At 39.2% G+C, this 27,356-nt stretch overlaps 3 protein-coding genes across 3 annotated transcripts in view; 2 read left to right on the top strand and 1 right to left on the bottom strand.

The window, feature by feature from the left end:
• The window catches only part of LOC115925071 (43 kDa receptor-associated protein of the synapse-like), a 48,476-nt gene extending 47,693 nt beyond the window's left edge, over nucleotides 1–783 (top strand). The window contains exon 3 of the mRNA XM_030988222.1: nucleotides 775–783. Within this exon, the coding sequence (XP_030844082.1) occupies nucleotides 775–783 (9 nt within the window). The remainder of the gene's footprint in view (nucleotides 1–774) is intronic.
• Nucleotides 784–6,235: 5,452 nt separating this feature from the next.
• Nucleotides 6,236–22,254, top strand: LOC587041 (43 kDa receptor-associated protein of the synapse). The gene is made up of 5 exons (XM_030987753.1): nucleotides 6,236–6,338; nucleotides 13,926–14,048; nucleotides 14,737–14,790; nucleotides 16,747–16,946; nucleotides 18,239–22,254. Exons 1-5 carry the CDS (start codon nucleotides 6,246–6,248, stop codon nucleotides 18,321–18,323), a joined length of 555 nt encoding a protein of 184 aa, XP_030843613.1. The 5' UTR covers nucleotides 6,236–6,245; the 3' UTR covers nucleotides 18,324–22,254.
• On the bottom strand, nucleotides 22,117–26,897 carry LOC100893021 (caltractin). Its single transcript, XM_030987752.1, has 5 exons — nucleotides 26,654–26,897; nucleotides 25,940–26,022; nucleotides 25,337–25,358; nucleotides 24,319–24,422; nucleotides 22,117–23,689 (listed from the first exon to the last, which is right to left on the bottom strand). The coding sequence occupies exons 1-5, from the start codon at nucleotides 26,839–26,841 to the stop codon at nucleotides 23,511–23,513; spliced, it is 576 nt and encodes a 191-aa protein (XP_030843612.1). The 5' UTR covers nucleotides 26,842–26,897; the 3' UTR covers nucleotides 22,117–23,510.
• Between the last annotated feature and the right edge of the window lie 459 nt (nucleotides 26,898–27,356).

Raw genomic sequence — 27,356 nt, 5'->3', positions numbered from 1 at the left:
TTTTACATTGTATAGATTGTGATTGCCAGCTTCTACTTACAAAGGTGTTTGATATCTTCAGATAATGATACAGAGCTGCAATACACGTGTTGTCTCCCAATATAATATAAAAAGAACTCAACTGTTATAATCATGTCAACATTCTAAATCTGACATTTATACTTATTGAATTAGTACAAATGTGATTGCAACATATCAGTAATGAGCTAATTTCGGCGGAGGCAATTTCCATTTCATCAAACTAAAGTGCTAGCTATTGGACTTGCATCATATTAGGCCTACCACTAATACGATGACCCATTGTACTTTTGGCAATGGTACTTACATACAGCCTCGGGGCAAATTTCGTTCATTTTCGGAAAATATCTTAGAACTCAGTCCGTGGTTTGATTTACAAGGCCTTTAAAAGTATGACTCATATTTTTCTCCCCCTAATGTCATTATTGTCACGCTGCGAATTATTAGACAATCGGCTCGCCGCCACGGGGTCAAAGGTGGCGACCTGTGCACCGACCGTCTTTATTTATGTTCTTTACTATTTGGAAGTCAAGGTGCTGGCTAGTCTGGTTTCAGCCGCTTGCTATTGACGTTGCCGTTTTCTTTTTAAATGTTTTTTTAGACATGGCATTTGTATGAGCGTTATGTTCGATTATGGGTTTGCTACAACATATTAACAGTTTGTCAAAATGGAATATCAATTCGTAAGTAACTTGTCGTTATTTGTGACTCTAGCAATAAAGTTGTACAATTTTCTCTGTTCTTTTGTTTAATCAGGGTGCCTGAAATTTTTCTGTATTGCTCGTGGGAAATCCGGCTAAAATCAAGTGATGACGGATGAAAAATGAATCTCCTCTCTTTCAAGAACGTCACGAAATTCTAGTAATTGCAAAGCTGGCAATACACTCGCAATGCACACGCACGCCCTCTCTCTCAAACCATTGTTCATGCTCAAACATACATACATCATGTACCGCGGGATTGTTGTTGTCCCCTGTTGTTATGTTATTATTAACACGTTATTAAGTAAACATTCTTCTGGTGTTAGGTTATTTTTTACACATCTAAGTTATTGAAGTTGTCTGAATGATATGGCTAATGAGATGATTATTCATGATATACATTCCTTTATCATTTATGATCGAAACTTAGCGACTTTACCACAATACAATTGCGATGTTCAGATGTTTGATTCGCAGTGGGAATTAGCCCATTAAATTATATTAGATTTATTTTATTTTATTTTTTAAATTATTTTCTCTTCTCTTGGTTAATCTTGCCACCTGTCTCATTCTCATTCTGTTTCCTTTTCTCTCTCTCTCTCTCCCTCTTCTACTCTCTCTTTCTCCATATTCTGATATTTTCTCATTTATGTTCACACACTGCAGTGAATGCTCAATTTTGTTTTCTTAATTTGATCGGAAGGGTGCCAGGAAAAATCTTTCCTCACCTAGCAGATGTTGGCGTGTCAGGAAAATATTTGGGCAAAATCCCTAGAAAAATACGAATTATGTCCAAACATTGTTGGCTTACAAGACCGAGGTATGCACGGGCCAAAGGGTTTGTTTGCATTATTTGAATTGGAATGACACAGCGCGATTTACCTGTCGAGGAAACCTCATGGATGGTGGAGTTTGGTAGGACAAGGGGGCAATAACCCCTTATTTAATGCCCAGCACCTCGCTTTGCCACCGATACCACAAATTACCACCACCACCACCACCACCTGCACGACTTCAAACCCCATCGGCACGTCCATTACCATCATCACCACAACAATATTACCACTCTCTTCTCCACCGCCAACACCACCATCTCCAACATCATCACCACCACCATCATCAAAACTACGACCATTATCACCAACATCATTATCAACACCGTCGTCAAAATCACCTTCACCACAATCACCACAATCACCACCATCACTACCACCATGATCACTACCAGCACCACCTCCATCATCACCACCATCATCATCATCACTACCACCAACATCAGCATAGTCATTATCCCGCCCCTCACTGTCATCCCAACCATCACCACAATCATTATCACCTCAACAATCACCAGCATCACCACCACCATCCCCACCACCATCATCATCACCACCAACATCAGCGTCGTGGTCACCCTTTACAACTTTTTATCATCAGAACGGTAACTATTAAAGGGCAAGTTATACCATGCAGTATAAAGACCTACGAGGCTACATTTTTACAGACGAAAAGTCTGAGCTTCCTGGATAGACAGACTAAAACAAGAAATGACAGCGGACGTCAATTACACCCGAAACTCCGGAAATAAATCAATGATCAAATAGTTCCCGCCCCTGTCTTAACATATCTCTGGTCTTACAATGAACTTGAACTGATTTTAAGGGACAGACTAAAACAATTACAAGGAACCTCCGGAAATAATGACATAGTTTACAATGAATTTGAAATGACTTTAATCTTGACCCACTTCTGCTCAAATTATCGACCAAACAAGGGACCATTTCTGTCGTTTTTTGTCACAAGAACGGATACATTTATGCAAAACAAGTAAACTCTAAACGATTATCTTCCAGTCTAAGATTTGATATATGTGATTTCAAAATCATCCTATTCATAGATTAATCTCAGATTTACTCTATGGTGAGACTCCTTCCCACGGGTATCCCTCGGGCAGCGGCTATTGAAGTCCGGGGTCATGACCTTATGACCCCCGACCCCTGAACAGCTGAACTGTATTCAGTCGGGACGTCTTGACGAGTACCAAACGAAATCGACGATGATGGTTCGATAGGATTCAGGATTTATACGACCATCTTAAATCTCACCGACGTTTGTTCGTCTTACAATCGCTTACAAATTACCGCAACCGCAATATGTTTTATAGGTGTCAGATTTGATAACAAGATTAATAACAAAAGTTAAAGTCATGAGGCGGTTTCTGAGAGCCTCTAGTCTAGAAACCTTTCGTCAGGATCTCTTTGATTTAATATGTTAATACAGAAAGACGTTAAGCAGTGGCGTATCGAGATATTGCCCATTGGATTGAAAATACCAAAGCATACAACGGTCTACTTATTGCATGATAACGATTATTAGGGTTCTTAGGCCCTTTCTCATGAAACTTGCTATCAATAACAGTTATAATAAATATTGTAAGCTAATGGTATGGTTTGGTATTTATTTTCCAAATCACACAAGAAAAATACAATACAACAAAATAAAAACGTACATGCAAGCAAATTTAGCACTTGTTATTAACTAAAAACAAATGTTTGTATAAAAGAGGGCCAAGGTTTTCTGGCTCGGTTCAAACTCTTAAAATCCACAGATTTTGAATGCTTAATAAATTTACTACAATTTCGATTCAAGAATTTATTCATTCTTCTAGGTTTGGAGAAAAACAATAACTAAATATGATGAAGCACATTGTGCAATACAATTTAGAATACCATGCAAAGGATATATTTGAAATTTGTATACTCGTTTTGTGAGCGTGGAAATGACAAATCTGACCTCTTTTGTGTTACAAAGAAGGTGCACGAATAACATGTTTAGGAGCGATTTTTTAGGTGGATCAACAAAAAATGAGAACAGGGGAGAAAACTTTGGCATTGCTGACAAAGCAGAGCTGTTTTCACAAGAACTTTAACAAGATGTTTGGCTATGGGGGTCAAGCTCCCGCGCGTTCGGTGGTATTCACGACGTAATTGGCTTCTTTTGTGCTCTTTGGTGGCTTTATTAAGGCGGTCGTCACGCCCGTCACGCCCAAAGCACCCCCTCGAAGAAACTCGGGTACCTTCACTCCTTGCCCCTTTCTCTCTCTATCTCACTTTTTCTCTATGTTACATATAGTGCTCGGTTTTCTCGTTTGCTAATGTATGTAGTCTTGTAGCGACATATAGGGTTCGATCCAGTGTCATGTTTTTAGATTTAGACAACATCTCTACGAAGGGCTATTAACACACATGCCGCCCAACCCCCACATCCCCCCCCCCCCCATTACACACACTAATATCTTCCCTCTCCCTCTTTCTTTCTCTCTCTTCCTCCGCCCTTCCCGCTGTCTCTCTTTCCCACTCTCTGATTTTGTTATGCTCTTGCCCTTTTTTCTCTTTCTCTTTCCAACTCCCTTTTACAGTTTGTATGCTTTTTCTTCCCCATCCCCCCCCCCTCCCCTCCACCAACTCCACTGCCTGCTTTTTGGCTATACAAGTGGGTTATCTACCCTCGTTACACCTGTGTTGCAAATTATAGAAAAAAGGGAAGAGAAGTAGACGGTAGATGATTCCATGATTCCTGATGGCAGAGAGAAGGTCATTGACATTCAGTGACACGTCACAAATCCCATCATGCTTTTCAAAGCCCGTGGAGAATGTCTCCTAGAGGCTAGACTCATAATATCTATGCGTGGGCTTCTATTTTGAGGAAGTCATTTGTGATAGCAAAAATAGATATGGAATGCGTGGAGATATATTACAGTAGAATCAAATAAAAACTTTCATCTATACAAAACTTTCGCAATTTTCGGGAGTTAAATACAAATTCGCAAAAGGTTTATGCCACAAAAACTACCTTGCCGAAAGTTTCAGGTTGTATTTTATTTCATTTTTATAATTTTGTTTGTTGTTGAGTGGTTGTGGGGAGTCTATGAGGAATGTAGCTACAGGTTCAAATGATGTTCATTAATTGGCTGAAATATTAGTGGCGTAGCTTTATTAACAAAACGAGACGAGTAACGAGGCTTGAGGCACCGACTATACACATAGTAGGCTAAAGGTCTAATTTTGTTCTCGTAACGTATAGTAGAATAAGACAAAGTTGGTAAAATAGACGTTGAGATTTCCATTTATTGACGTATTTGACGACGAAAAGTATGATGATTAGGTAATAATTACGAAGGTGGTGTTGATGGTGACAGGCTAAGATAATAACAATTGTGAAGAGCGTATTGGTGGTGGTTTGGTGCTGTTGTGAAGTTCAAATTAATAGTGAAAACGATAATTATGATCGTAATACCATGTGTGAATTGTTATGTCTCGATGATGCGAGTTTGAGAGGAAAAAAAAGTCCGGTATTTTCATCTCATTTTCAGCATGAATCGCAATGTCATCCCCACACCTGTCAAAATAGTCACCCTGAAGTGCCACACTTTCCTAGGTAAGCCTGTAGATGGCGCTCGACATATTAACCCGATTTTCGATCACTCAAAGCATAGACTCTGGGGCCCCCTCAGCTAACATCACTATTACGTAAAAATCGAAAGCATTGGATGGGATCATTGGTGGAAACGCCCCCGGTAAAGCCCATTTTGGCAGCCTATGCCCCCTTAGTTCCCCCCACCCCACCCCTCCCTTCAGCACTTTTCGACTGAAATGAGGAATCTTAAAATGTTTTTTTTTCGTCGACCTTCCTTGCTGGCTTGCTTTACAGAACATAAACAAAAATTATTCAGACACATATCTCCCCCCCCCCCCCACGACAAATAATCCTAGACCCGCCACTTCAGTGGATGATCTTTTTAAACATAAGTGGATGTAGAGTGTGATGAAAATAGATGTCGTTGTAATTTATCGTCTATGGAAAGCTTCAGGAAATTATATGTATGAAGATTTATGAGGCAGAAACGCTCCATAAAAATTGTTTTGCTACCAACATAAAAGTCGGTCGTCAAGTGCCTTGCATATGAAAGTGAAATAGAGGTTATAAATAGACAGAAGCCCGAAAGAGAAAATAAACATCCGTCTTTATGGAGTGATTAAAATGGTGTATTTATATTTCTGCATATATCATGTATCTGCTTCCGGCGGAATCGGACAATTATTTTGATGATGACGATGATGTAATACGTGAACAAACTTTTCAATGTAGGTCCAAATATTTTTAATTATTATTCCCTCTCCATCTCTCTGAAATGTTGTGCTTTGTCTATAATCTTTTCCTGCTCCTCATCTGCTTATTATTTTATTTGTTTGAAGCATAAAAATTGTTATTATTATCATTATATTATTAATATTTATTATTGTTTAATCATGGTAATAACAATCATTATTATTGCATTATTATTATCCTTACTTACTTTTATTATTACCATTACTAGTATTGTTATCGTTATTAGGCCTTTTATTATAATCATCATCATCAACACCACCATTATTATTATTATTATTATAATTACTTTTTTTGTTGTCATCATTATTCATAATGTTCATTCCTTTTCTCCTTTTCGAACCTTCCCTCTCACAGGAGGCGATGAAGCTCTCTCTTCAGCAGCACGATCACTTCGCCCAAGCTCGTTGTATGGGTGTCTTCGCTGATGTTCATAGAAACAGAGGGGACTGCGAGGTATGCAAAGAAACCCCCTTTTTAAATGATTCGAATAATTTCAAAGTTCATTTCAAAGATATAAAATTGCCCGCGTTCTAGAGGTAGAATGAATTAATTAACTTGGTTCGCCCAAGCTCGCTGTTTTGGTGTCTTCGCTGATGTTCATAGAAACAGAGGGGAATGCGGGGGTACGCAAAGAAACCCACTTTAAAAATGATTCGTTTTTCAAAGATATAAACCACCCGTATTATAGAGGTAATTAAGAGTGAACTAATTAACTTAGTGCAGTGGCCTACATTGATTCTTGTCCAGGTTAGTGTCCATGCCTTAAATCTTCGTGAAAATAAAATTAATTGAATTGAACAGACAGAAACCATTGATTTTTTTAAATTTTAATTATGTTACTACGGTGATTAGAGAGAGCACGAACAACCATCTAGAATACCAGTAGAGCAAGTTTAAGATTGATATAACGCTTACACTTAAAATGAACTCATATATGATAACTCTTTTTAATTCCTCATTTCGACATGACACCCTATGTCAAATAGGCATATTCTTTTACTTTTAAACAGGTAATTATTTCTTCGAAAACCACCCTGGTTTTTACTTTCTATCCGTCTAATCGTAGATCAAAATTCCTTTCGTACTTTATGATAGCCTTCAGTGAGTTTTGAATGATGCTCTGCCACACACACCGAAGGTGATAGGAACTTGACCCTTGACCTCGTGTACGTGACCTCCGATGACCTGCCGTCACTTTGTGCGAATTAGGATAAGTAACGAGTTTCTGTGACACAATCATTGGCACGACGACATACCAAATGGAATGCGACGTTTTTACAATGCTGGAAATTGGCTGTAAAACCAGAAACCTTGAGATAAATTATTGCTTCGAGTGTGTGGCGAAGTTTCACAAAAGTATTAGCATACTTCTGTTGCGAAATGGTTTGCAGACACTATTGATTTTCTTCGTTGCTTTTCACTGCATGGAGATACTCTTCCCGAAAATACCCTTCCTTATTATATCGTTGATAAAAGTTTATGCTTTACCGGGAGCAACCCCCCCCCCCCCCCCCCCCCCCTGCCGATGAAAAGTGGCAATATATCCGATTGACGGATGTGAAGATTTTAAATTGTTATGACACAATGCTCAATAAATATGCAAGAGCTTTTAGGTAAATGTTCAGTAAATTAATAAGCTAAGAATCTTGTCAGTATATTACTTTTTTTTGGGGGGGGGGGCAGGGATTTTGCTCGGATGGTCTATTATGCATGTTATGAGTAGGCCTATTCTAAACCCCATCTTTCTTTTAGGTCTATTTCTCCTTTTAGCAGTACACTCTTGCATAATATTTTCATTCATATTTTGATCGCCAAAAATGTATTCTTTAAATTGACATATTGCAATATAGAGGAGACGCGGTGGCTTAATAGTAGAGCAGTGGTCTCATAACCCGGAGATCCCGGTTTCGAAACCAAGTCGATGCGCTAAAGCCCTTTGCTAATGTATAAATCCTCATAACCAAGCCCCTGGAGATGACTTAAAGCCGTCGGTCCCCTATAGTTGCTTACTTACAAGCATACGCAAGCTTTCTTAGCAGTCAGGTAAAACAAACCATCAAAACAAGTTCCATTTGACGTTTGAAGAACTGATACTCCGACGTTTTTATATGGGTCTGGCACATGTGTTGTATCCAGATGTTCCATCTGCTCCAATCACCTAGATCCCAAGATTTCCGAGTTTAAATCCAGGTTTATGCTTTGACTAGAATGTTCGTAGGATCTGTGTCAAGCTGCGGATCCACACAGGGAAGGAGTTACATGATAGGTTGAACATGGAAAACTGAATGGAGTTGGACTTGTCGCTTAATTGATGACATATTCGTTTGACATTTTGACAACATACTCGCGTAGAGGAAATATGTTCCACATGACTTTCAGATGGGGGGGGGGGGGGTGACTTTGTATGTGTTTGATTTTTTTTACTCTGTTTATTGCCATTTTATATGATGCTGGTGATAGGTTGATATCATCACATTCGGAAGCGGTTGAGCACGAATTGTTTGTGCTATGTCGGATAAGATTTCCGACGATTATTTAAAAGTATAGACCAGTTCTGGTCATGCGATTGCATTGTGAAAGAAACGTTGTGGAATCGATCAGAAAAGTTTGATCTTCTAGCATATAAGTATTGGTGTGTACTGTAAGGTTCTGGAATCATTAAAATGATACGAAATGTATGGGACTACATGATATCTATCCAGTCCGGAAAGATATAATAATTTACCAAATATATCAATTAGTAGGCGGTTTCCCGGCAAAATTGTATCAACACGTATTAGTCAAAACATGTTCTTTCACATGATTGGTAATACGAGCTTCCATTTTATTTTTTTGAGAGGGGGGCGTTTCCGAAACTGGTCTATACCTTTAAAAGCCCACTTTACAAAGACATCAAACAAATCTTGGAGAATTTGAGAGCGAAATGGCCATTATCTGGTCCATTACCTTATCGCGTCTTCTTCTTTCGTTATAGAAAAAACTTTACGATAAACGACTATCTGGTATCTGGCATGATTCGCAGAGGGGCAATGATAATCCACACCAGTGGCGTATCCCCCGGGGTCACATGGGTATCCCCCCCCCCCCCGCGCGCTCATGGCGAACAAGAGGGACACAAATAGAGAAAAAAAGGGGAAAAGTATCTTGAAAGAAGAGGGCATTATTCTTCTAATGCCCTGCTATGAATGGCCACCTCCCTGCCGCAAACTATACTGTTGCCCCCTAAAGTTGGTATATCTTCTCGAAACTTCATTGAGCATTGTAAAGGATCATGATCCGAAGCCCCCACTAGTACCAGGGAGGAAGGGAGATAACTTGACATGAGTGACCGGTGTGTCAATTTGGTTACCAAACCCAACCAAAACCAAAACCAACCAACCCAAGCTACACTATAATTTTGAAAAGGTGTTATCCATTATTAAACAAATTGAGGATGATCATATCTGTTTTGGATTATAATCAATAGAATTTGAAATTGAGCCCGTGCCCTCGCAAAATTTAAAAAAAAAAAAAAAAAAAAAAAAAAAATCTTAAAAAACATGCACCCCTACCCCATTAGAGAATCTTGGAACCAGTGCACCGCCACTGATGTCAGTGAGAGAGATAGATAGATGAGATAGATGAGTGACCGGTGTGCCAATTTGGTCAAGTTAGCGGCCAATTGAAATTGTCCAGAGTGTTGGCATCCCAGATGTCAAAAGTTATTTGCAGAACACAAGTGCAAGTTGATGTGTTCAGCATGTAGGCGGTACTGGCATGTTAACGGGAGGAGTTGACACAAAAATAATGATATCATAATCGTAGGGTAGATGTTATAAAGTAAGCGCACTCAGATGTATTTCGGTCAGAGAGTTTTTATTATGCTTTATTTGTTCGCTCTACCTAAATCCTGGACTATGTTTCTGATTGGAGCAAGAAGGCCTTAAACTCGTGTAATTTGACATAGTTTTAACGCCCTTCGGGCTATAAACAGTTGTTATTATTATTTTCTTCGAGACAGGATTGAGAGAAGGGAGGGGCTTCCTCTTGCCATTCCAATATCTCTCTCTCTCTCCTGTATCATGATATTCAATTTAAAAATACTTTTTGTTTGATTCTTCCAAGTTTTCTGACTTTTCAACTCTTATGCCTGTTAAATGAAAAATAAATTATATCATCGAGGGGCTACCCGTGAAGAAATTGGAATTGGGAAGGGGGGCTGTCTGACCAAATTGGTTAACGAATAAGCTAGTTTATCCCCCCCCCCCCCCTAACAAACAAAAAAATAATAAATAAAAACCGCCCTCCTACCTATCCGTGCAACAACAACAAAACAACAAAACAAAAACAAAATTGCCTACAGAAAACATTGGATGGGTGTGTCACCCCTTCTGTTCTCATTGGTGTTATTTGTGTTTTCTCTTGTCTTTTCTTTGTAAACGAAATTGCTGTAAAACAGCCCTGCGACTGAAGGCAGATGTTTTGTTCAACACGATGTTGAAATAAAACAACAGCAGCAAATCTCATCCATTATTTTGTTAACTTCTTTCAAAAGAAATCCCTTATCCATTCTATATATATGTTCTCCCTTTGTGTGCATCCGATCAACTTCTTCTAAGCTGGATCTGAAGAAGAAAATGGGTCAGACGTTGAAGTTCACATGCCCGCATATCGGCGCTATCTAATGACAGAATTTTATGACCGCGGCCAGCTGTGAATATGGCAGTGCACTATGTGCAGCGATACAGCATTGAGCACGCAGTGAACATGGGGTTGCAATGGTCACTGTCATAGCTGCTTGGGAGACAGAGTTGCGTCACCGAAAGTTGCTTATGATGTAGATTTCTAAACAGAATTGGTCAGTCATTCGTGGAGCCTCAGATGAGTCCATCCCGTAGAGATTGCGCGTGGGAGGGAACTATTTTGAGCTCAATGATTTAAAGATAGAGCTGAATTCTGATCGCCAAATAACATTGTGGAAGAAACTGTCTGATAGCAGTTAGAGAACTGGTACATACGAATTCTGGTATACTGTGATGACCTGAAATGATAAATTGCTAAGGACTGACTCGAAAAGAGGACTACGCATACATGTGTGTAACATTAATGTTTATATTCATATTTCGAATATGAGAGCATTTTGAAAAGCATGAAAAAGCATTCCTTTTCAGGGGACACTTCCAAGATATTCTTTCAATCTAGTATAAAGAATATTTGTGAAATCTCAAAACTTAGGCCTATTTTTCACCTTTGCCCGAACATCATTATGACCTCGTTCGCGTGTCACAACTATTTCTCTCAATACGCTTTGGTCACGGACTCACGGTATGTCCGTTTGTTTATCTTCCGATTTCTTGATGGGTTGAGTGAAGTCGGGAGATGGTTTGTTGGGATGGCTTCTGTTTGGGTCAAGACAGCTGGAAGGATGGTTTACTCTTCTAGAAGGAATGGAGGGGTTTTAAAGGTATATTTCTAGAGGTTAGGAGTATCCAACGTTGGGCGGACAACCTCCACCCCAACTCTTTTTCAGCCATAGGAAATCAGGCAAAACAACTTTTACAAAATAGAAGACGCAATCGGTATTAAATTTTCTTCTTTTCGGTAACCTCTCCTCACTGTTCATATTTTGTTAGGCCATAGGGCCTTCCCCGACCCACAACCACATACACAAATTTGTTCGGTTGGTTGGTTGGTTTTACCTGACTGCTAAGAAAGAATGTGTATGCAAGTAAACAACCAGGGTACCGACGGCTTTAAGCTGTCTCCGATGGACCTGGTATTGAGGATTAATGCCTTACAAAGGGGCACTAGCGCATCGAAATCGTTTCGAACCCGGGAACTTCCGGTTACAAGACCCCTGCTCTACCACTGAGCCATCGTATGGGCGTAGGCCTATCTGAAGAAGATGTGAAGTTAGCCACAAACGAACGTAGTACGTTCAGCTTTTTGTCTAGTTATCTCGGGTATTTACTTGCTTGAATATATACCGCCCATAACAAGAGCCGTTGTGGTGTCGCTGACACAGGTGTATTTCAGCTATGTGAGTGACGCCGTAGCTTCGGCGGTAAAGTCCCGTAGGAACCCGCTGAGATAACCTTTTTCATCATCGCTAGACCCCCTGGCGCTCGGTGAATTCCAACCTGGGCTGGCCCGCTGAGCGCCTGTCCAACTACCGTATTACTACTATCATGACTACAAGGATTGTCTCGACTGGCATGGGCATGCAATGCAATCCCTGAGCCTCCTCTTTTCTGTTTCTTTCTCTCTCTCTCTCTGTCTCTCACTGCTTATCTTTCTTGTAATCTTGACATTTCTACATTTACACTGTCTACTACATGACTTGTTTCTTTTATCCATATATCGCCCTCTAAGCCCTCTTTCTGTCCAATCCCTCCAATCTATCTCTCTAGCTCACTATCTTTCTACATGCCTATCTATCATTCATCTACCTATTCCCTTCTTCATTTTGTGTCTTTCTCTCGCTCTCTCTCTCTCTCTCTCTCTCTTTCTCTCGCCCCTTCCCTCCTCTCTAGCTCACTATCCTTCTTGCAGGCCTATCTATAATTTATACCTATCATTCCGTTCTTCATTCTGTTCACTTTGATCTAGTTTTTAAGTTGTTTTAGTTCTCTTATGGTATGTTGTTTATATAATGTCTTTGTTTTCTACAATGTATTCTATTTTTTGTAAATCTTTGTATGTACAGGGCTCTTTTGTAAAGCAGGCCTCTGGCACTGAAAAGACTACCCTGTTTTTAAATAAAACTGAATAAATAAATAAATAAATAAATACATAATTCTATATCTCTCTCTTTCTATCAAGCTTGCTCTCCTTCATACAGGCCTATCTACAAGTCATCTACCTATCATTCTGTTCTTCATTTCATCTCTTTCTTTCATCCCCGCTCTCTCTCTCTCTCTCGCTCTCTCTCTTTCCCCCTCTTCCTCCCCTCCCCTCTCCCCTCTTTCTCTCTCTCTCTTTTTCTTTCCTTCTCCCTTCTCTCTCTCTCCCCTCTCCTCTCTTTCTCCCTCACCCCCTCACTCCCTTTCTCTCTCCCCCTTCTCTCTCCCTTCCTCCCCTCTCCTTCTCTCTCTTTCTCTCTCATTCTCTCAACATCTCACTGTCTTCCATCTGTCACGTCTCCAACAACTCTCTGCATGATATGAAATGTGTATGTTATCGTTAATGAAGTGTTTATCCACGATAACGGTCGACATAATGATTATTAGAGAGCTGGATATCTGTGTTTACATGCCTAAGTGCACTTGCTTGTAAACATTATCAGGCTGTATTCATTTCCTACAAGAGGTACCAGCAATTTGATTGATATAGTTCGTTTAGTTTGAACTATTAACCCGTTGTCTATTGGAACCTGGTGGTCCCCGCATTAAGCCTACGGGACTTTGAATAAGCAGTAGTCAAAGGGGTAAAATAATGCCTCAATGTCGTTTTTCTCTTTCTCTCCTGTCTGCCTCGCCTCTCACTTTCTCTCTCTCTCTCTCTCTCTCTCTTTCTCTCTCTTTCTCTCCCTTATATTATTGTATGAATATGATGTACGTAAAGATTCATAAGACATTTTGTTTTTTGGTGATTTTACTTTGTAAACTCCGTTTAATTCAGCCCTTGGGCTGCCATAATTTATGTGTTGTTTAAATAAATACCATTTCAATTCATTTCAATACAATTCATTATACTCAATGTGTATATCTACCAGGTAGAATAGACTGGAAAAGGTATATACTTGACTAATCCTCACTTCACCTGTCGAAGCAAAAGATGGTAGAGAGTTAGTCAAGGCCTACGTAATATTCTTATTCCAGAGCCAGCTCATCATTATTCTTGTGGTGAAATGATAATTGACTATTATCTTACCTTATGAATAATTGATAATAATATCCTATTCTCCTTCCAAATCTCGCTCTCCCTTTCTCTTCTCTCACTTTCTCTCTCTCTCTCTCTCTCCATCTGTCTCTCTGTCTACCCCTCTTCCTTCTCTATCTCCTCCTCTTCATCTTCCTCCCCCTCCACTTTCCTCTACCTTCTACATTATTTTGACTACAGAGGGCGTTTCCTAGATACGAGTCTGCGTTGAATCTGATGTCTGATATTGGTGATCGCTATGGTCAGATTATCGTTCTTGCCGGGATGACCAAAGCATTGATTCATATGAAGCAACCCGAGAAGGTAATGAGAAGGTATTTACTTTTTAGGCCATCTCCTCTCCCTGCTCCTCATTCACCTCTTTCGCCCTTTATCAATATTTCTTCTTTCTACTTTTCCTTATTCTCCTCTTGCTCTTTCTCCTACCTATCTTCCTCTTTTTCCTTCTATTCCTCCTCATCATTTCCCATCCTTCTTTCCCATCCCTCTCCCCCCCCCCATCTCAACTTACCCCCCCCCCCCCTATTCATTCCTCTCTCGACCCCACCTATCTCCTGCTACTGCTTTCCCTTCTTCCCGCTCGCCTCGTGATTTTCCTCCTCATGACTTTGAAATGAATTGAATAAATGAAACCATCAGATTTGGTGGTGTAAAGCTATACAAATCTACCTAATCTTGTTAGTCATGTCGTGTAGACCAATACCAGGAACCTGTTTCATAAAACTTGTTGTCAGTAACAACTTCCACAGATCTATGACAGATCTGCTCATAGCCAATCAAATGCCAGGATTTCAGTAGCTTATAACAATGATCGTACCTTATTCCTGATAACAAGTTTTATGAAACAAGGGCCTGATCCATCAAACTGACCATTAAAATAATCGCATTTTCATGTATCACTTCTCTACTTCATCTGCTAGGGTCAGTTTAATATCAGTGCGGGATAAATGTAATTCATTTTAATATTTATGTCTTATTTTTCAATCAACAGGCAATAGACTTCTGCAACAAAGCAATGGAAGTCGCAACTAGTATTGGCAATAAGGTAAGTTTAAATCATATCATTTAGCGCGAAATGTTGTCCGTATGTGGAAATCCGTGCACCATTTACGGCTTGCAAAGTAAGGGATAAGACCTTAAGTTTGTATGTTTTGGTTGGGGGAAACGGATATGGCGGCACCCGTGTCAACCAGGAATTTCCGTCCGGAATTAAGGTCATTGATTTAAAAACAAAAACAAAAACAGGCGACTATCCGGTTGACAAGTCGAGATCGTCGCTCCAACTCTCTGGTCTGCTAGTTTCCCTGCTCTGAATAGCGTTTGCAGGGTGTTCTACAGTGACGCGCGTTGTCCCCGCAGGTAACATAGTACCAGATCGGCTGCGGATGCGAAAGCGTTGAAGTCGCACCATGCACGATAGTCTATACAACTCTAACCAGCTTGGTTAATTCAAAAACCTGCTTTGCTACATCAGAGGTTCGAGCAGAAGTGGTTCTAAAAGTTGCATTGGTCGGTACTACCGTGTTAATCGAGGGCACGTGCACCTCGACAACCATAATTGGTAATCCACAGGTCTCGATTCGATATTCAACAAATTATCTATGGCAATATATACGCACTATATATAATATTTAGCAGTAATAGCAAGAAAATGGAGTATCAAAATATCGAGTAAGCGACATTCACACCGTACTGGCAGCGTAATGGAAAAATAAGTGCCGAAATATGATGATACAATCTTCTCCGTGAGATCACGTCGGGGTCACCAATTTGTAGAACTCCCAGATGGGTTTTTTTTTTACTTTTCTCTTTACGATCTCACGTGAAATAACCACACTATCAAGCAACGAGGTTGTACAATTGAATATCGGCGATATAATATATGAACAATTAACACAATAATAAGCGGGAACTTCAAAAGGGATTACGAAACTCACCTCTAGGTTAATCACCGTCAGCAAAAAAGTTCCCAAAAAATGGATCAACTCAAATCAGCACCCTCGGCGAAGTCAGAAATGATGATGCTGACTATGCATGGCAGCAATGATGTCCATGTTGATGACGAGGACGATGATGACGGCGATGATGATGAGGGTGATGATGACGGCGATAATGTCGTTGATGTTGGTGTCGGTGACGATGTTGATGAAACAGTCAATATACTAATTTTATGATGGTGTCGTCATGTCGATGACATTGAAGATGATGTGGTGATGACGATGACGATAGAATCAACGAGTCAGCACAACACAACCGATGACGGCCATTGAAAAGACAGATGTGAGAATACGGCAAGATCTAGATAATGACGACTTAATCAATGAAAGATTTATTAAACAAATTGCCGTTAGAGTTGTCAAAAATAAATCTTGCAAAATGCAGGTCGTGGTGCAAGCAAGTCCACCGCCAGAGGTTGCCGGGACAAAGTCGTTCGAGTCCTCGGACGAAAATTCGACCATCAGGATAAACACAACACAGTATAAACAGTCAGAGTGTACCGATACAAGGAATAACCGTCTGGTGCTCACGTGGTGAGAAGAGCCCAATGCCCAAATCACCACAGCGGCGTGATTGGTTGAAAGTAATCTGAAACACGCGTATACAATTAATATGTATGTATACGCGCTGTACGGAACAATAGCAAATCTACGTCACAAAAGAATATATTAACGAACCAGACAGAACCGGTTTGGACATGTCTGCAAAGCCAGACAGGCAGAGTCGGAAAAAACGCAAGAGAAATTAGGTCTCCTTAGTAGCCATTTTGAAAATGGAAAGGCAATACATATTAAATATGTACATACGAATCAATGCATACAGCTTTTAAAAAGTTATTACCCATGCTAAACTAAAGTAATGTACAATTTAAGCAAAAGTTTAAAAACGTGACATTTGGTCACTACAGTTCAAATCGATTCATATCTTAGTTGTGCATGCTGAGGCCGGTCTAAATTGACATTGATAACACGATTTAATAATTAATGATTTATCTTTGTTGTAGATGTGCATGCTGCGATCGAACTGGACCCTTCATACGCTGTACAGAGCCATTGGAGATATGACGTCATCGCAGCAACACGCCTGCAAGTTTGACCAGTACCTACAAGAGATGGAGCTCTACTGTGGTGTGTGTCACGAGGTGATGGGCAACAGAGAGAACAGTCTCAATAGTCTCACGTGCTTCCACATATTTCATTCAAGGTTTGTTAGAAGGGTGTGTCCGTAGGGGTGTGTCCGTAGGGGTGGGGCTCTACTGTGGTGTGTGCCACGAGGTGATGGGCTACAGAGAGAACAGCCTCAATAGTCTCAAGTGCTTCCACATATTTCATTCAAGGTTTGTTGGAAGGGTGTGTCCGTAGGGGTGGGGCTCTACTGTGGTGTATGCCACGAGGTGATGGGCAACAGAGAGAACAGTCTCAATAATCTCACGTGCTTCAACATATTTCATTCAAGGTTTGTTAGAAAGGTGTGTCCGTAGGGGTGGGGCTCTACTGTGGTGTATGTCACGAGGTGATGGGCAACAGAGAGAACAGTCTCAATAGTCTCACGTGCTTCAACATAGAGAACAGTCTCAATAGTCTCATGTGCTTCCACATATTTCATTCAAGGTTTGTTTGAAGGGCGTGTCCGTAGGTGTGGGGCTCTACTGTGGTGTGTGTCACGAGGTGATGGGCAACAGAGAGAACAGTCTCAATAGTCTCATGTGCTTCCACATATTTCATTCAAGGTTTGTTTAAAGGGCGTGTCCGTAGGTGTGGGGCTCTACTGTGGTGTGTGTCACGAGGTGATGGGCAACAGAGAGAACAGTCTCAATAGTCTCATGTGCTTCCACATATTTCATTCAAGGTTTGTTTAAAGGGCGTGTCCGTAGGGGTTGGGCTCTACTGTGGTGTATGTCATGAGGTGATGGGCAACAGAGAGAACAGTCTCAATAGTCTCATGTGCTTCAACATATTTCATTGAAGGTTTGTTAGAAGGGCGTGTCCGTATGGGTGGGGCTCTACTTTTGTGTGTGCTACGAGGTGATGGGCAACAGAGAGAACAGTCTCAATAGTCTCATGTGCTTCCACATATTTCATTCAAGGTTTGTTAAAAGAGTGTGTGTTCGAAGGGGGTGGTTGTTAGGGTGGGGCGTGGGTGGGGAGGGGTGAGGATGTGAGCTGTTGGACGCTTTGGAGGGGAGGGAAGTCGGTGATTGGGATGTTATAGTATTCTGTTCTTTAGGGTGGTGATGATGGTGATGGTAGTATAAGACTATTGGAAGTAGTCATGATTAAGAAGGACTTGCTAATTGTTATGAGAATGTAGATGTTGCTGATGAATGTGTTGTTGTTGGTGGTGATGATGATGGTGGGGGTTGCGATGGTGGTGGTTATTATGTTGCAAGTGGTATTGTATTGTTGCAACAGCTCTATTGTTATCACTTAGCCAAGAAACTCTAACAAGTCATTTCTTCTTTCTTTTTGTTTCCTTTCTATCATGGCATTCTGCAGGTGCGTGGAGAATAGCACATTCAAGACGAGAGGCTGTCCAAACTGCAAGAAGACTTCCCACCTCTCATCGCCGGTACCAGTATAGCATCATCCAACAGGGCTCTGCACCCCTCAGAGAGGTGTAAAGATCACCCCCCCCCCCCCCCCCTCTTCCACCACTCTCACTTCTACCACTATCTCTTATAGTAAACTGTGTTAGCAATCGTCACTTTGGTGGATCTCTTGAAGAAGACTTCGCACCTTTCCTCCACGGTTACGGTGTGGCATCATCTACGGTTACGGTGTAGCATCATCCGACAATCCAGGAGTCCCTCAGAGGGGTGTAAACTTTGACTTTGATATATACCTTGAAACAACTGGGAATGAATACCATAATGCAATGATGATGAAAATGTTATTCATTATGGTTTTGCACATAACAAAATTATTTAAAATTTCAACGAGCACATTAGCCTGACGTTTGCTCCTTTCGCCATTATAGACTCAAATGACATAAGAACGAATTGCACAATGTTAGTGCACCTTCTCTTAAGAGGGAAAAAAAATCGATAAAATAAAATGCTTTCTCGTAAAGATATACTCACTGCGCCCTGAGCCCCTGTTGCATAAAATTTACTATTGATGGTAAACTTTGCCATCAATGTCAACTACCATGGTAACAGGGCTCAACAGCCAATAGAAATCAAGGTTTTCATGGTAGTTACCATTGGTGGCAAAGTTACCATCAATGATAAGTTTTGTGCAACGGGGTCCAGGACTTGAACCCTAAACTTCTCGACTGGAAGTCAATTGCATGAAACAGTAGGCCTACACAAAACTACACAACAATGCTCGTACAGAATAAATTTCCCTTTACTTTGTGAATCTTGAGATATCAATATGGAATCATTCTTGGTGGGCGCTAAAGCCTCTCCGACATTTATAAATATGCTTGGGAAAGGGGGTGGGAGGTATCGTACCCCAAAAAGTAAAAACAAGAATTCAGCTTAATTATGAATATACCCGTCAGATATGATACTTATTACTTTATGCATTTCGTATTTGCACGATGCACAAACCTATGCTACTGAATATTTTTGCCGCCGTTTAAATTTGTAAATAGACAAAGCGATATTAACATTTTATTTACATTTGTTTGATATGACTTGTAAAATAAAGCTATGTATTTAGTGTAAATCATGAGAACATATTTTATACGCAATTGTACTACTACTATTGTTATTATTATGCAAAGTATTATCGAAAGTGCTATGTACAAAAAGAAATAAGCTAGATCATCTATAAGGTGACATAAAATTAATGTATGCGTAATGTTGCTTATAGCTAGGCATGATGTAGTATTGAGGCTTTATGCTTTACGTTTAACTCTTTCAGCACAATATTTATTTCTCGGGCCTAATTGATCACATAATGTTCTTCAAATTGGCAACAAAAATACTGTTCTTTTATTGCTACATTGTTAAAATGAACTGAAATGAGTCTGAAATCAATATACATGAGCGCAAATTTTGGTCGGAAAACAATAACATTGATTCTCTCAATGTTTTACTGATTTAGAGATATTAAAGAGAACTTTTCTCTATATAAAGTCCTGGCATGAAACGCATTATAGCAGTGAAATTTAAAAAAATGGATGCAGTGTATGCAGAAACTGTTGTCCTTTCTACTCAAGCGTCTTGCATATTTGATAAGGCTGTAAATCAAATATAGAACCAAACTGTAAACTTGTTAGTGATAATAACTTTTATGAAGTGGGGTCTGGAGTCGTATCGTTTTAGTGTTATCAATTCTGTTGCTATGTTTCCATAGGCTTTAATGTCGCCGATAAAATTGCGGTTCTTTATTTTTCCCTCTTGACTATGTTGTTTAGAATACTTCAAATGTAAAAACGGACAGTGTTCGAAGTTATGTATTTTTTTCTCTTTCGTGTATTTCAATTGCTATTTTTTCTTTCTTGTATGCCATGTATCCTTGTTTTTACAATGAATGTATTTTTTTTCTTTAGGATATATGTATTTTTTCTTTACAACATATCATTTCAGTATTTGCATGATTACAAACTCGCACCACTCACGACCTCGTATTTATAAGTTCAGATTTCCTTGTTTTTCACTACGCATGTACACGCCCGCCATTGGGATGTTGTTGTTTTTTTTGGTAAAACTTATCATTTGTATTCAATATTGTGTCAAAGCTTGCATGTTTAGATTATTATCAAAGACGAAAGAAATGAGAAGGCGGATATCTGAAATGGGGAAGGAAAATGATAAGTGTTGTTTTATTAACGCCACGTAAGCTCACTCTAATACGCCCTTTTCGTAATGTAACCAAATTTATTTTTTCCTTGATTACGATTACGAATTCACCTGTTACGAATAATTGTATTTCAGTAATCAGAATGCACACTCCATATATTGCATGTTGCTAGGTACAGCAAGCCATAGTCTTTTTCCTACCTAGCAACAACTGATTTATGCTATTTGAATTCTGACTAGTGAGATACATTTATTCGTATAATTCGTATCGAAGCGCTTCAGAAAGGTATATTCATAAATTTGGTTACATTACGAAAAGGGCCTATTGGCAAACCTCTACTGTTTACTTTTAAAATTTGATTCTTATTTTGTTATCATTGTTATTCTTGTTATTCTTATTTATTAATAGGGGAGGGTTGCGGAGATTTATTGTTTTCAAAACTTCTTTTCATCGTAACAAGACTATTGTAGCCTGTTTCATGACACCCCTCCCCATAACGTCTTCTGTGTGTTCAGAATTTCCTTTTATCAAATAACACGATTGTAAACACTTTGACAAAATCAAGCGCCATTTTAATACCCTTGCCAAAGGACATTAATGACGCGGCTGGGACTCGAACCACGAACCATGTGATCCACAATCCGGCGACGTGTCCACTGGACCACGACACCTCTACATAATGATTGACTTGGCCATTAAAGTTGCCTTGGCTTAATTTGTCATAGGTTTTTGCGACCGTGTTATTCATTGCGCCTATAAACGGCAAACATTTGTTTTATTTGAGTACGTATGAGATAAGTATATGTCATGGATTAGAGAAGGATGATTCTATCCGAGGAGTGATATACTGAATAGATTTCTTTGAACAAAATGTCATATCTTGCCAAATTCATAATTGAGCGATTGGAAAAGAGGTATATATATTTTTGTGCACCGTTTTGCTAATACAGTATATGTTTTAAGAATTATATATGTATTTTATTTGCGCTTTGCTAGTTGCCAATTAAGATACTGGACGATAAGCACTGATTGATTAACAGTATAAAATACGACCAATAATGATAGATAATTAAATAATCAACATGGATTAGCCATTAACTGATGAATGCAGTTATATATATTATATTACATGTCTTAGTATCGTGCACAACCACTACTATGAAGAGAAAATGAGATACACAGCAAAGGGTAGACTAATCTATTGGTTCCGAAACTAATTTTCTTTAAGTAATCTCCCTCCAAAACATCTCATACTTCTGGTCCCGGCTTTATACAAATCTACTGGATTGAATCCAAGTTCAGATGGCACTCTAATTATATCGAACCTTACTCTATTAGTTTCAAAACTGTTTGAAATTGCATAAAGACATAGCTAAAATCCTGTATCAAAACCTTTAAGAGAGGTGTCGCAAAACAATGCATAATTTATTGCAAATTTCGAAATCTTGGCAATGCTAACATTATTTTTGCCCTGCTGCGCCAATGTGAAACGCTACCTATTGCGTAATTTATTGTCATCAATTTCCCGCCAATATGTCTCTATTGATACCGATGCTGTACCCGACTGAATATGTATTACCATGCCTGATTGTCTGTTCCGACGCAAAATTGATTACTTTTTCGTACCATAGATATTAAAATGTACTTGTATTATTTATTTGTAGCTCGTTGCCGAGGATTGGCATTTGTAAATCTCACTGAAAATAAGATTCAACAGCACAATGTCGTTAAGAATTAATAAATTGAATACTGTAAAACAAGATAAGATTGACGTAGATTGTCATTTATTATGCGTCATTACTCTGCATGAAATTGATTTTGGGCTGCTAGGCTACGGCCTAGAGAGCGACAACCCTCGAGAACGACAGCGAACGAGACTGACAGCCCATTAGACCGACAATCTTAGTCGGTCCGTGGTCATTTTCAAATGTTATCTGGGGATAAATTCGCGAAACTTCTCTGAGGTCATAGTAGACACCGGCATATTCGGTCTTGTTGGCTTTCGTTATAGTGGGTTGTCCGGTCTACTGGTGTGTCTCCGGACATAAATTATTGATATCAGTTAAATTACCAATGAGGTGGGGGTCATCCTCAAATGTAACATCAACACATCAATCACTATGGGGGGGGGGGGGGGGCATTGTCCTCAAGGAAGCATACAAAATAGTCGAAGAAAGACAATAGTCGTAATGGCGTTGCGTGGACGGTAATCTGCAGGCAAAAGCAATTGGGGCCATTTACCCTACAGCATCAGCAACAGCGTCTGTCTGTCCACAAGATAATGACACAGACTCGTCTATGCTCGACTTGCTGCCGGCTACTTTCACTTTGTGTACATGTGTGGTTGCAACACTTCAACCACACACTCTACAATTGTTGTAGTGCTTTGCAGATTGTTGTCGGTCTTCGAACACGTCTGTCTGTAACATATCCGTTAGCGGCAAGAAGCACGTCTCTTCTGGTGTTGCCGAGTTTTGTTAGTCTGTTAGAAAGGATGCCTGTAACACAATGGCAACAAAACTTCATCTGATGGTGTAGTAAATACATTGTTTTCAGTCCATTTTTGTCTGCAACATGGCAGCAACAGACCCTTTTCTCTTTAAGACGTAGTTTGCTGCCATGTAATCTTTGTACATGTCTTTCTTGCAACAAATCCCTTTCTTCCGGTAACACTGAAGATTGGTGTCAGTTGTTACTTGTTATGCCTACTTGTCTGCAACATCAATGACAACGAACTCCTCTGGAAATGGTTGGTGTAAACTATGCTAAATCCTTGAACATGTCTGTCTGCACTCTGCAACAAGATGGCATACATATCCAAATCGTCTAACCATATTGCACTGTTCTGTCAGTCTTTGTACATCAGTCTGTCAGCAGCGCGATATCAAGAATAAAGGTTGCCAGTGTTTGTCCCCTGATTGTCTTCCACATGACGGCAACAGTGTTTGTCCCCTGATTGTCTTTCACATGACGGCAACAAACTCGTCTCTCTACAATACTTTGTCGAAAGGTATACTCATTCTTTGAACATGTTTGTCTGCAACATTACGGCAACAAACTCGTCTCTGCTGAGAGTGTTGTCACCACTGCTGCTTGCCTCTTCGATCATCTCTTTGATCATACTGTCGCTGACTTTGACCCCGACTTCCTTAGCAACCAGCTTGAGGTCATCGGTTGTCAAGCATCCTTTCTTTCCTGATTAAAGGTTAGAAGACATAAATGAAAATAAAAACGAGGTATGGACTTGATATATCTATATATTAAACATGTATTGTATCGTTTTGTATTTATTAAACTTCATTGATGTACATCAATATTCTGTTTATAAGCTTTAAATCAAACGATATTATTTTGCAAAATTTCACTCTCTCTCTCTCTCATTGTTCATGTCTTTGTCAGATATGTTGATATTTCCATGTGTCTCTTGACACTGTATAATCTTTTACTCCTGGGCCCCCGTCTTACAAAGAGTTGCGATTAATCCAAATCAATCGCAAATTTGGAGTCTCCTATCTCTTATGTACATAGCTGCGATTGATATCAATCGCAAATAAGTTGTGATTGATATCAACTCTTAAAAGGACGGGGCCAAGATGTCTTCTTTTTTTCATATCGAGCATGTCTAGCTCCCCTGTCCCGCGGTCCTTTCCCTCCCAAATACATCCTGAAACCCTTCACAACATTCTCGCTCATCATTAGTGGACCCTATGAAAAACAGCACTCGTGCTGGTAAGGGTGTACCATCCCACAAGTGGTCAACAAATAGATAAAACCAATCAATCAATAGATAAAAATAAAATCATACCGACTTCAACTTTGCTTACCGTAGTCCATCATGTCGAAGCCCTGATGTATCTCACCGTAGATATCCCTTGAGTCGCCCTGTCGGTGAGCGACCAGCTCAACGAAGTCTGAGAAACTCACCTCACTGTAGTCGCAATGACGATAAGAAATAAAGAAAAACTAAAATATGTCGACTGGATTGAAAAAGAGGACCGGGCCCTGTCTTACAAAGAGCTAAGATTGATCCAATCAATCGTAAGTCCTCCAATCAATCGCAAGTTAGCAGTCTCCTATCTCTTAATGTACATAGTCGCGATTGATATCAATCGCAAAAAAGTTGCGATTGATATCAACTCTTTGTAAGACGGGGCCCTGATCTTACTTTTTAAAGGAGTAATAGGCCTTACATATTTCATATTCATATTCATATTTATTTCATTTCCAACCGAAAGGTAAACAAAGATATTACATTTTATTATATTACAGTTTATTACATAACTGCAAGGAAAAGGCGCTATATCAAATATCTTTTGGATTGGATTGGATACATAATTCATTTTTTCAAGAAACTATACAAATACACATAATATCAGACCAATTCGACAATGGAAGCTCCTTTTAATTTATCTACACAGGTTTAAATGAGGGAAATCAACTCGGACTCAACTTACAAACACAATTGAATTGAATTTACTTCGAATAGAATTTGTTCACCAATTTAAAAACAAACCATGCAAAGGTCAATTAATACAATACAATATTTTCTCACAGATATGGATTAGACAATAACATGGAAAATACACTAAAGGAAACAAGGAAGTTGTTGGATTATCGGCAGATGATCCTACACGAAATGCAGAAACTCACACAAAAAAGAGAGACAAATAAATAATTAAATAATAATTGCACACATAAAAAAGTGCATTTGTCAAATTCGTTTTTGCTAGCTGTTGCTATTTGTCTATGTCATAGCATAAAAAGTATTCAACGAATAACGCATCTAAATAAAACAAAACTACTATACCACCTCTAAGATTAAAAATCCTTTTATTTACTAACCCTATTCGTCGGCCAATGTCCGCTGGAAAAAGGGAGGATAATTGATTATTTACAAGTAGATTATCGAAGAAATAAAACGCAATTTAGGGTTAAAAAATTTATATAAGTTTTACTTTTTTATTAACACCAGCGAGAGATCCAACAGTTTGAAATGGATTAGGTTTACTTCATCTGAAGTTATAACTTTTATTGAATTGGGCTACTGGCCCATATCTTTTGAGTGATATTCATCATCTTTATATGTATTCGTTCTTAATTCTTCTTTAACTAATAAAATAGTGTCCAGGCTTTGTAAATCATCTTTATCATCATTTTAGCATCCATATCATTTTGCATTGTCATTTTCATTACGCTGACTATTACCATAATCATCACCATCTTTATAATCATTATCATCACCACCATCTGTATAATAATCATTATCGACATCATCATCGTCACCCTCATCATCATCGCCACCCTCATTATCATCGCCACCCTCATTATCATCATTCCGCCAATCATCATCAATATAATCAATATCATCATCACTATCATCACGATCACCATCATCATCGTCGTCATCATAATCATCTTAGATAAACAAACGTTCTGAAAGCTTACCTATCGCCTCATCTATTTGCTCATGAGAAAGCTTAAACCCAAGAACTCTCAACGCCCTCCGGAGGTCGAAAGCATCGATGTATCTTTTGAACGAAGAGAGACATGATAGTTCAGCGACAATGATGAATATATTATGATAGTATTGTCAAAGGCCTACTCTATTATATAAGTACTCATTAAAACAAATTATTGGCTCTGAGTTTTTCAAGATTCAAGTTCATTGTCCATTATAACAACACAGAAATTTGTTTCAGTTGGTGATATATGTATTATGAAATTTAATATAGATAAAACATTATATCTTGTGCTGAGAGTCAGGATATTATATTAAAGTGGAAGCTCACCCTGATATTAAGTTGGTTTTAATAGATTAAGACAAAATTAATGAGAAAAATATAGCTAAAACCGATTAAAAGTAGGAAACCTGAGGATTATTGTTGTTACATTTCTTAGGCTACAGGGGCTACAGGCCAACCAGTGATACATGAGTATATGGACATTTATCATCAAATGCAATGATCATGCCTGGGGGCGTTTAAAAAAACTTGTCATCAGTGACAAATGACAGTTTTTGTTATAAGCTACTGAAATCCTTGCTTCTGATTGGTTATCAGCAGATTTGTCACTGATTTTTGTCATTTGTCATTGAAAAAATGATTTGTGAAACGGGCCCCAGACATAAGTCGATTTCTTATTTCTCCATTGATGATTTACCCTTTCCTGTCTTTATCGAAGGTGTCAAACACCATCCTCAGATCACGGAGCTCCTGCGCTGTGAACTGAGACGTGAGGGCTGGGTCTATCTCGGCCACGTGATCTCTACCTTGCTCCAATGAGTGAAGGAGGCTGCTTGCCACGCCCAGTCGCCCTTGGGAGGAGGTGGATGATGATGGTGCGGCCATTTTGGATGAGGCGCCGTTTGGAAATGTAGTTGCACCCCGCGGACCAATCCCTGAAGACATCTGGGGGGAAAACAGATTTCGGATGTCACTAATCTGTGCGTTCGTTGTTCATTTGTTGGTTTGTTTGCTTGTCTGTTTTTGCTCGCTGGTTGGAATTTTTTTAGCAAAGTTGTCATAAAAATGTGGCTCAACGCGACCATTCATTATTTCATTACAAAATTATAGCAATGCCTTCAGTTCCGATTTACATTCAGCAAAATATTTTAGTAAAAGGAAACTTTATGTTTGAAAGTGGTTTAAAATTATCATAGGCATTAGTAGGAGCGATTTTCTAGATTATGGTAAACCTGTTGCATTCCATTATACTTTCAAATAAGACTGAACCAGATCTTTAATTCATTTCTCAAATAATTTTCACTGATTTTGATAAGTGATTCTCATGTCAATTTTTTTTCATGACCAATCAATACATGATTAAATTGAATTGAAGAAGAATGGATTACAATCAATGTATC

This window comes from Strongylocentrotus purpuratus, unplaced genomic scaffold, assembly GCF_000002235.5.
Source record: "Strongylocentrotus purpuratus isolate Spur 01 unplaced genomic scaffold, Spur_5.0 spur5_scaffold_17, whole genome shotgun sequence".
Lineage (NCBI taxonomy): Eukaryota > Metazoa > Echinodermata > Echinoidea > Camarodonta > Strongylocentrotidae > Strongylocentrotus > Strongylocentrotus purpuratus.
This window is presented reverse-complemented; position numbering and strand designations above follow the sequence as displayed.